General features: G+C 42.6%; 1 protein-coding gene across 1 annotated transcript in view; it reads right to left on the minus strand.

Annotated features, from left to right (window-relative positions):
- Positions 1 to 4,703: 4,703 nt before the first annotated feature.
- lonp1 (lon peptidase 1, mitochondrial) overlaps positions 4,704 to 11,273 on the minus strand; it is a 13,938-nt gene continuing 7,368 nt past the window's right edge. The window contains exons 12-21 of the mRNA XM_032525310.1: positions 11,043 to 11,221; positions 10,728 to 10,815; positions 9,075 to 9,197; positions 7,979 to 8,095; positions 7,658 to 7,798; positions 7,224 to 7,389; positions 7,051 to 7,137; positions 6,625 to 6,752; positions 6,303 to 6,467; positions 4,704 to 5,318 (exon numbers count right to left, since the gene is read on the minus strand). Coding sequence (XP_032381201.1) covers positions 5,163 to 5,318; positions 6,303 to 6,467; positions 6,625 to 6,752; positions 7,051 to 7,137; positions 7,224 to 7,389; positions 7,658 to 7,798; positions 7,979 to 8,095; positions 9,075 to 9,197; positions 10,728 to 10,815; positions 11,043 to 11,221 — 1,350 coding nt within the window. The 3' untranslated portion in view covers positions 4,704 to 5,162. The remainder of the gene's footprint in view (positions 5,319 to 6,302; positions 6,468 to 6,624; positions 6,753 to 7,050; positions 7,138 to 7,223; positions 7,390 to 7,657; positions 7,799 to 7,978; positions 8,096 to 9,074; positions 9,198 to 10,727; positions 10,816 to 11,042; positions 11,222 to 11,273) is intronic.

Genomic DNA, 11,273 nt, shown 5'->3' on the forward strand with positions numbered 1-11,273 from the left:
AGTTTAACACCCTCATTGCTCGGTTCTTCAGTACACCACAAACATTCATGTCAGCGCAGGCTGGGCACAGACGAGGGGACCGAACAGTGGCAGTTTTGACGCGCGTTTCCTTCCTGTGTGAATATCACGAGGGTCTCGCTTCTACACAGATCGACGTTTCTGAGTTTTTTTTTTTTGCTTCCTTTTAACCATGTGACTAACTTTAAACCTGTGTTAATTACTGTCTCCAGAGCTGGTGTGCCTCAAAATAAGAGCCAAACAATCCTCTTTAAAGTGAACAAACGTTCTATGTTTCTGACATTTTGGGCTAAAACCCCAAATGACTCAGAATCTCAGTGGTTACTGATCAGCAGAAGCAGAACTTGACTTTTTGTGTACTGGTTTCGATCAGCATGTTGGTAGTTGATTCATGAGGGATATTGCTTATTCATTCATGTTTCTTGTTTCTGTGGACCTCCAGTCAGTACTTACTCACACTAAGTACCTTTACTCAAGTACTGTACTTTTTAAATTGTAGGTACTTGTATTTCTATTTTATGCTATTACTTTATAATCCTACTCCACTACAGTACATCTCAGAGTCAAATAGTGTACTCTTTACTTCTTTACTTATGTTGTCCTTGGGTCAAATTTGACCCGTTTATAGTAATTTTTTTTTTTGTTGGCACAAAACATGGGCCTTCGCAATAAGGGCTGAAAATGTCAACAATAAAAATATCAAAAGACTTTGGCAAAAACATAAAAAAAAAGCACCCACAACACTGAAAAAGTGACAAAAATCTTGGAAAAACTGATGATAATGTTGAAAAAAAGTGACCAAAACCTTCTTTTTTTCATGGTTGACGGGAAGACAACACAAGGGTTAAGCTCTAGTTGCTTTGCAGATTTAGATTATTACAACAAAATCATAAAATTAATAAATACAGGGGTTCCCAAAAGGGGATAGGGGGACTCCCAGGGGTCCCCGGCAAAAAGGGGAATCATTTATTTTCCATAAGTAATACAATGACAGAATGTATGACTATTTTGGTCATGTGTTCATCCATTTTTTGTAAAAAAAACAAACACCCAAAGGCCCAAAAAAAAGGGAGGGGGGGGGGGATTTAGGTGTCCTTGATGTGAAAAAGTTTGGGAACCACCGAACTAATAAATATGCTGCAGAGCAGTATATTAAATAATTACACGGATCAACACATTAATGCATCAGTAATATAATATATATGATTCTGAAATAGGCCATTCTGCATAACCTTTACTTTGAGTACTCTAAGTATATTTTGATTCTGATGTTTTTGTACTCATACTTAAGTACGATTTTGAATGCACAAGTCTTGTAACAGTAGTTTTTACAATGTGTATTACTACTTTCTAATGTAATACTTCTTCCAACAGCCAATAAGCAAATGAGAAGAAGCTACATTTTATAAATCAAAATGGTTAATGTATCATGTGACATGTCTTCTGTTCTTTTTCCTGTTTACTATCTTGCAAATGTATCATGTAAAGCATCTGAACTTGAAATTTAAAAGTTTGCTCACCACAGTCATGCAACGTTAGCATAAAAATAATAGCTGGCTCACAGAAAACCATTTTTCCCATGAATCATGTTAGAAATGCTCTTTTTTTTTTTGAAAGATAAGCATTTTAAGGGTATTTTTTGTCTTGGTTTTCAGTCTATCTTAAAGGAATACGCCACCGTTTGTTGAGGGCTTATCACGGTCTCCCCTAGCTGTAGATCGGTGGGACAAGACAATGTCCTAGGCAGAGATTGATTTGGGACTATATTTGGTGGAAGCACAGCCAAAGCACTGCTACATGGCGCCGAGATATCACAGTAAAATCATATTATTTATGAAAAGTTTAACATTAAAAAAGACGGTTCTTGCAATCATCAGGACTGTGTCGCTTCTCAGATTTAACAGACAGCGCCTAAGAAACCCACCAACTGTCATCCCATTCTGACTCAAGAAGTACGTGACATAACCTTTTTTCCAATAAAGCTCAGCCCACTTGACACCAGCGAGAAGCGCTCAGAGAAAAAACAGAAACACAGATTTCTCTGATAGTAAATTAGAAAAAAAACGGATCTAACTGTGATTGAAAATAGTTGTATGAGCCAATTAGTGTCCCTAGTATAAATAGGAACCAAATCTTTGGTTCCTTGGGTGCAACCCGGAAGCACATGCTGTCCAGTTTTACACACACACACACACACACACACACACACACACACACACACACACACAAGCAGTAATTTGTCTGGACTATTAACTATATCTCATGGAAATAAATAGAACCATGGTGTTAATTGCAAAAATATACTGGACTTTTTTGACGATGAGATGAGATCTCTGAGGTCTCTCATGGGTGGGCCAAATTCTCTGGGCGGGCAAAGCAGAGAAAAGGGAGGTAACCTTGCTCCTTATGACCTCACAAGGGGCAAGATTCCAGATCGGCCCATAGAGCTTTCATTTTCTCAAAGACAGGGCAGGACACCTATCACCATTTCTAGCCACTGGGGGACCATAGGCAGGCTGGGGAACTCATATTAATGTGAAATTTTCATGCCATGGGACCTTTAAAACTATTGGATCTGCCATAGCCAATCACTAACATTTGGTTGTGACGTCAGCTTAGCATAACTAGCGTTCACCTTAGCCAACTCCTCGCTCGCATCTTTCTCCGTCGCCATGACAGCTAGCACACGACCTCAACGTCATCGTTCTCAGCCGCCCCCTCCGTACGCTGATTGGACCGGTAAAGATTTGGCCGGAGAAAACCCAAGAATATACCGCGAAACCCAGACGTAGTAGTGGAGGAAAATTAAAATTGAACGGAAGTAGGTAGGAGGGCGGAGCCAGACCAGAATTCATGCCGGGTGGGAAAAAAGGACTTCCTGACAAGGAAAATTCACACTGCAATAACATGATGAGATACGGCATGCATTAGTGGAGGTCAGTGCTCTAGGAGTGCCCTTGTAGGGTTAGGGTTGAACGTAGAAAGTAGCATAAAAACACTTAAATTTATCTTAAAACTTAAGTATAGTATTTAAGGAAATGTAGCCTACTTAGTTACTTTCCACTGCTGTATGAGAGTCCCCCAGTTTAACAAGCTGCAGATGCTCCTGTCCCACGTTGTGGCTCTGTGATAGGAAAGCAGACAGAGAAGAAACTGAAAGAAAACGCTGAGCAGCATTCTCATCTTGCCTTTAGCGCCATCTATCAAATATTCAATGAATTGCATTTAATGCGACTGCAACAGGACAAATGGGGGAAAAACACTTTTTATCTAAAGAAAGGTTAAACTCTGTCCCATCACATGTCATTCAAAGTACAGTGTTTACTACAAAGTACACAAAGTGCTTGTTTTGTATGTTGCGATAGATTTGGACCAATCAGGTGAGGACACTCTGTTTTCAAATTTGAACTTTTTGAAATTCAAATCCAGCTATGTCAAAGTTGTCGATACAAACTCTAATGCAAAACCACACCTTTTGGATTTAACTACATCCCCCTAATAAATGTTCACAGAACTTTTTTTCCTAAGTTTCATTATAAACATCTACTTAACTTAAAGGTCCCATGGCGTGAAAATTTCGCAATATGATGTTTTTTAACATTAATATTAGTCCCCCCAGCCTGCCTAGTCTCCCAGTGGCAAGGATAGGTGTAAACCGAGCCCTGGGTATCCTGCTCTGCCTTTGAGAAAATGAAAGCTCAAATGGACCCATCTGGAATCTCCCCCTTATGATGTCATGAGGGGAAAGGTAACCTCTCCTTTCTCTGCTTTGCCCGTCCAGAGAATTTGGCCCACTCAGATGGGCCGATCTGGAATCTTGCTCCTTTTTTATTCCTACCAACTTCAGCATGGGCTTATAAATTTATGAACACCGCTGGAATTCCATTGTTTAATGTATTAAGTGTTAATCCACAATGTGGAAATTAATAATAAAAAAAAAACACTGAATCAGAAGGTGTTTTCAAGCTTTTGACTGCTACTGTGAAACATCATACAGTATATCCATATACAGTATGTATGCAGAGCCCTTCTAACTGTCTAAGTGATAAGCAATATGGAAAGGTGCTTTAATGCTTATAGTTATTATCTTTAGTGTATTATTTTTACAAGGGGAACGGGGGTAATGCTGTCTCACAGTTCCTTGCGATAGCATAACTGAAAGAGATGCATCGTCATATTCAGAATATTAAGGTGCGCAGTAGCGCTGCCCGTAATCCTGTACACAGCGTGCGTACATTCATTTTCTGTGAGACATTAAAACACATATACTAATAATAACAAGGCACTGTTTAAGTAGTTGTGTATTTTGAAATTAATAACTTCATATTTCACACAGTGTGTTTTTGAGCACTGGATATAGCCTACTGACCTTTTCATCTATTTAGGTTTAGTTACCTTTAGGTATTATATAACTTTGTTAAGATGCAATTTATAATACCGACAGCTAGCATTTACATTCCATTTTCTGGGTTTGAATCCACGTCGTTCCGGGCCTTTCTGTGTGAAGTTGAAAATTAGCCGACTGGCTAACACTGGCGCCTTTACAGGAATGTTGATTAATGTCCTGATCAAATAAATAAATCTAATAGTTACTGCAGTCCAATTTCAAAACAGGCCCCCCCCTCCCCTCCCCAGGTTCACGGGGAAACCCTTGATTAGTAAAGGTAGCGGCGGCCGGCAGAGTGTTGTTTACAACTTTAATTTTTTAATCGACATTATCATCAATCATCACCAACAATATATAATGATATAAGAAATCTGTGAAAGAGTCCGTCCACAGCCGTTTATAAAGAGAGCTGCCACCTCTACCTCTGCTCGTCCATGACATCATATCCTGTGGCGAGCGGCCAGTGTTCATCATCACCTGACTTCATTACGTAGGACATCCTTGGCACAGTTGGCTGGGTGGTTCCGGTTGAATTCAGTCACACGTCGGTCCTCCTACAGCGGCTGAAACAGCATTCTATGTCCAGCTGTTCCTGCTGGTTTTTGGAACAGATAATGTAACGCCGATCTCAACAGCCGGACCTTGGGGTCCAAAGTGCGTGTTACTACAGTATGTGGTAACTAAACAGGTTTTGATGTAGTTTAAAAACAAGTCCTGGTCCACCTTGCTGTGGTTTTAGCTCTGTAGTTAATGCGTGTTAAGACTGGTCCTGTGGGAAGACGATGGGGTACATTTGTCTGTAATGATCCACGAAGTGGACCTCCAGGCCCTCGGTGATGTAGTCGGGCAGGTCAGAGAAGTCTTTCCTGTTCTCATTGGGCAGAATGATGCACGTCACACCAGCACGGCGGGCCTAGTGGACACAAGGAAATCCATTAATTAGACTGGTATTTTACAACTATTCATACCTGAGGTCACAGGACCTTGGCGCCTCCATTTTTCTGTGCTTCAGCGCACTAACCCCCCCACCCGCAAATACTTCTTGTCGGTTACTGGCTGGACCACTGGAACACTGTTTATGCTTCGTGGTGCAGGTGGGCTCAGTTAGTTAGTCAGTTTTTTTCAGGGAACAGGCAGCTAGCAGATGGTGAGGAGATGTTTGTTTTTTTTACAGTGTGTTCAGGGGACAGGCAGCTAGCAGATAGTGAGGAGATGTTTTTTTTTTTTTACAGTGTGTTCAGGGGACAGGCAGCTAGCTGATAGTGAGATTTTTTTACAGTGTGTTCTGGGTACAAGCAGCTAGGGGATGTAGCCTAAAACACACGTGAAATTAGGTTACCCTTAACAGGCAACCTAAAATGAAAACGGTTGAGCATACACACTTCTACTCCATGGCCTTTCCTCTAAAGACAAACTTCAACTTTTTTTGCTTTATTAAGAGATGGCACATTTGAAAGTGTTGTCAGCTCCAATGCCACCCAGGTTCTTTACCTGTAGCTTTTCTGATTTAGGGATAGGCCTGCGTGCAATTTCAGAGCTGCCAAGCATCAGAGACCTTTCCCAGTCTGTGGGGACTTGGCTCGGGAACCGGAGGGTCAGCGGTTCAAGTCCCCCAATGGACCAAAGTACGGAGTGTGGCCTGGCAGTTGGAGAGGTGCAAGGTCTCCTCTAGCGCCCTTAAGCAAGGCACTAAATCCCCAACTGCTCAAGGGGCCATTAACACTTTAAGCCATGTCAGGAATCTAGGTATAGTTCTAGACTAGACTTAAATTTCCAAAGCCACATCAATAGAATTACTAAATCCTCCTCCTCCAGGTCCTTCATCACCCTCTACACTCGCTCTACATCCTCCCTGACGTACAGTACGTGTGTGTGTGTGCGTGTGTCTTGTACTTACAGCAATGGTTTTCTCTTTGATTCCCCCTACTGGCAGTATTTTGCCCGTCAGTGACACTTCTCCAGTCATGGCTACATTCTGCCGCACCGGTCGGTTGGTTGCCAGGGACAACAGTGCTGTGACGATGGTGCAGCCAGCGCTTGGTCCGTCTTTGGGAGTCGCCCCCTAGAAACAACGAGACGTTATAGACGACAAGCAAGCGGGACATTTTTTAGATCTACGCAGAGAGGCTCTGAGCTCTTCCGTTTTGGAAAAAAAAAAAATGATGACGCAGGGGTTATTAGTATGTCATTAACATACAGCACCGTATCACCATGGTTACCTCAGGGACATGCAGGTGCAGGTGGGAGTTGACTAGTAGGTGATTATCTGGTTCCTGGGTCATCAGGAAGGCTCTGGCAAAGGTGGAAGCGATCTTCGCACTTTCCTTCATCACATCGCCAAGCTGACCTACAGAGGAGATAGAGAGATAGAGAGATAGATATTGATCGAATAAAATGGGAAATTATAGTGTTACAGCAGCAAAATCAGTCACAGCACAGAATATAAATAAAATACTACTACTACAATATACATACATACATATAATATACATGAAATAATAATAGGACAAAATACAAGAACAAATATTTGAATATATACAAGTTGGGAGTACAAACATGTGCATTTGCTTAAATAGTATGATAAATATGTAGGAGCACCAACACCTTCACCACCCTCTGTGTTCTCTATCTGATATCAGACTAACCTGTCACCTCCAGTGAGCCCTCTCCTTTAGTCTCTGCTCCTCCAGTAGGACGCCGTAGTGAAGTCTCGATAAACAGCGTGGACCCTCCTGCACAGAGGACACAATGCAGACAGGTCTTCAGCATGTTGCATCTTTTATCCATACTAGTTTCTGTGTGTGTGTGCGTGCCTTACCCATAGAAGTCCATGCCAGCCCCATAACCACTCCTGGAGGGGTGACATCATACATTCGATCCACAGTGAAAATAGGTTTGCCCACGTAGAGCTGCAGGTTGTCGGGCGTAACGGTCACTGCGGTTTGTTCACCGCTGACTATGCAGAACGCCACCTTACGGAAAACCTGTCAACATATGGAAAAAGGGATTACACACAAAACCAAACTGTGCAGAATGAGCGGCTTTCTGCTGCCGCGTGCAATCCAAATTAGAAGTAGCGTTGTTTTCATCAGAGTTATTGGTTTTCAAATAAATAAAGTGACTTTAAAAGGAGCTGTGCTCAAATACTGAAAACATTTCAGTCTGGGCCAGGAACGGCTGACTAACAAACAGCCCGAGAGATGCTAGTTCACCTCAGCGTGTGTGTGGGTGTGTGTGTCTGTAGTATTTCACCTTCTCCACTTGTTTCTGCAGGTTCCTGACTCCAGACTCCCTGCAGTACTGCCTGATGAGCAGACTGAGGGCTTCAGAGGAGATGGAGGCCTTCTCCTCCGTCAGACCACAGCGGGTGCGCAGCTGAGGGACCAGGTAATTCTGACACACAGACCATGGAGAGCAAGGCACATTCAGTTTGGGGGGAAAAAAAAACTTGCATTCCAAATATGCAACACTATTCATAAAAACAACAATTTCAAAAACTATGCAAAATAAACAACACATTGTAAGGTATTTCAGGATGTGATCTAAGAAGTGCAGGGGTAGACGTGGTGTTACCTGAGCTATAGCCAGTTTCTCTTGGGCCACGTATCCAGACACATTGATCATCTCCATCCTGTCCCGGAGGGGCTCTGGGATCGTGTCTATCACGTTGGCCGTGCAGATAAACAAAACCTGAAATGGAGCAGACAAGATGGGAGATACACTGCAGATTACATGTCAATGTTCACTTTGTTTACAAGAGTTCATTAAAAGCACACCCACTCTGCTACCTTTGACGCAGTATTATGGAATCCACGCAACTTCTAGGCAAGACCCGCCCTTCAATAGCAGTCATTCATTACTACTGGCCAGGCGTCCATGCTTACGCTGGGTAACGTCAGACAATGTCTAATAAGGGGAGAACTTCCACACTCTGGAAACTTCCGGGTTGGTACAATGGGGCTTAATAGGGAGTGAGATAGGGAGTGACCAGGAACCCTTCATAGGGCGGGACTTGCCTAGAAGTTATGTGGGATCCATAATAACACACTGAAGGTGCTCCGATCAGGATTTTTGGGGCCAATCACTGACAGCTGGAAGCAGTATTGGTTAATATCGATCACCAGGTCTTTTTGAAGTCTTCTATTTATCATGTCATATATTTAACATATATTCATTTGAATAGTCTTATTAAAATTAACAGAAGATAACAACTGTTTACTTTTATTGACAGGAAACATTCTACTCTCTCTGTTAGAAACACACCTTAAAGAGCTTAGAGCTTAACAAATAAGCCTTATTTTGAAATGAATTACAAAAAAACTGTCATTGTTAATTTACACAAACTTAAAGTGCGGAGCAATAAAAAAGTTCACATATGTTAGGATTTCAAGGTGTAAAGTATTTTCGGCTTGACCTCCTGCTGTAATGAATTGCAAATAGAAGCCATGACATAACCGTCGCACATGTGTAGAGAATATATCAGTCATTGTTTAGCTTTCTTTAAAATGTCCTTTCAATCACTGCAGACATTTTTTCAGTAGTTTTTTCTCCTTTTTTTCTCATGAGTAGTGCGTCATCTGATCGGCCTTTATGGAGACCACCAATCAAACTTTTTAAAGCCTTCAATCATGATCAGTGACTGATCAATCGGAGCGCCCTTTAAACACACCTTTGACAAATCCACCGGAACGTCCAGGTAGTGGTCCAGGAAGTTGGCGTTCTGTTCAGGGTCCAGAAGCTCCAGCAGAGCAGACGATGGATCGCCCTGGTAACCGCGCCCCATCTTATCTACCTGGTAATGGCAGGTTACAGAAAGACACATTAGAATCATATTTATATATACACTTTTGCATAAACTCGTGTTGAAAAGTTTGCAATCTAATGCCACAGAGCTTGACTCCCTTTGAGCAACAGTCGGAGAAGAAATCTGCAGTCGTTGGTTAAGAAACTGGAAGTGTTTCAGTATAAGGTCAGCATCCAACAAGCTGGAATTGACATTTCTCTTCTTCAAACGTCACAATGAAAACAGAAGGTTAGTCTAGGGAATATCTGCTGAACATACTGTGGAAACCTCTTCGTCTAACCACTGAGGAGAATGCACCGGGTAACAACCTAACTAACCCTAACGCTACTTAATGATCCAGGCTCAGGAAAGCTAATTTAATATCCAACCAGTTTAAACAGGATTCTCCCAGCATGCAACATTGTGGGGACATCCAATGAATGAAAGTTTGAAATCATTTCATTCCGAAAAGATTTCCTCAGCTGTACTTTCTGGTTATTGCTTTTAGAACTGGGCGAGATGGAGAATATCAAATATCACAATGTTGTTGACCCAATACCTCGATATGGATATTGCAGCGATATTGTAGGGTTGACATTTGGTGCTTTCACCAAATATTTTTATATTTGGATTGGTGAAGTCTGCATCGATGCAGTCTCACGGAAACGGCTTGATAAGTGTGTACTCAAACCCTCACGCCCATTGAAATTTAACAGTGGGACAACCCTAAGCCTTTACAGATTTTGCGAGGACGCGCACCGAAGTCTGTGAGTCCGGACATTGGGATTGGGCCAATGACCTTGTGGGTAAAGGAACAGCTAGAACACTCTGGTAAGTCCACAAAATGACATAATTTTACTCTACTGCAGCTTGTATCATATTATGATAATACAATATCCAAAATATAATACGATATCTAGTCCCATATCACAATATCAATATAATATTGATATTTTGCCCAGCCCTAACTGCTTAGCAAATGTTAGCATGCTAACAGGCTAAACTAATGCGGTAAACATTGTACCTCTTAAACATTAACATGCTAGCTTGTTAACATGCTAATGTGAGCATGTTAGCACCGTACTAGTCTATATCAACGTTCCACATCCGGGATAGTTTGGGTGCCACCATTCCACAGGATGTCCTTCTTTTCGGCCGGATTTCCATCACCTTCCTCTTTCTTTCTGGTGGATTTCTGAGGACTGTGGTTAATGCTCCTCAGATCTCTGCAGGTTAAATCCAGACAGCTAGCTAGACTATCTGTCCAATGGGAGTTTTCTGTTGCACGACTAGAACAACTTTTGAACGTACACATCAACGTCAACCAAAACAAGTTCCTTCCCGAGGCTATTTAGCAGAGACACCGTGGCTCAGTCCGACACTTAGCGCTGCCCAAAACGATTGTGATTGGTTTAAAGTAATGCCAATAAACCAAAGACCGTTTTTCTCCCATCCAGTTCTGCTGTGTGGACTAGTCAGACCTTCCTCTGCAGCGCTGTGGAGGAAGATTTGGCAATATGAGACCTGCGCCGTACCGACCTCATCTATCAGCACCAGAGGGTTCTCCGTCTTGGTTTTCTTCAGGCACTGGATAATCTTCCCTGGCATCGCTCCAACATACGTTCTCCTGGAGAAAGAGACACACACAGACTATGATAGATTATTCTCTTCACATTGGTTATAATGGATCGGTTATCAGTCCTGATATGCCATACGAGGGCATATGCAGCTGTAACCCAGGACACCGGGCTATCCAGATTCCTGCCACGGCCTGGAAACCGCCCTGGATGTGCTACTGACGCTGGGACCTATCATGAGGTCCCTCTTGGAGAATGGCAGTATACACTTCCCCACCTGTGTCCTTTAATCTCCGCCACGTCGGTCATGCCTCCCACGCTAAACCTGAAGTACTCTCTGTTGAGGGCCCGGGCGATGGAGCGGGCGATGGAGGTCTTCCCTACACCCGGAGGGCCATAGAAACACAGGATCTTCCCCTGGGTGGAGCCGCGCAGCTGGCTCACTGCGATGAACTCCTGCAGAGACACAGAGGAAGTCAAGGATAACGGTGTGTGTGTGTGTGTGTGT

The sequence above is a fragment of the Etheostoma spectabile genome, chromosome 9, assembly GCF_008692095.1.
Source record: "Etheostoma spectabile isolate EspeVRDwgs_2016 chromosome 9, UIUC_Espe_1.0, whole genome shotgun sequence".
Lineage (NCBI taxonomy): Eukaryota > Metazoa > Chordata > Actinopteri > Perciformes > Percidae > Etheostoma > Etheostoma spectabile.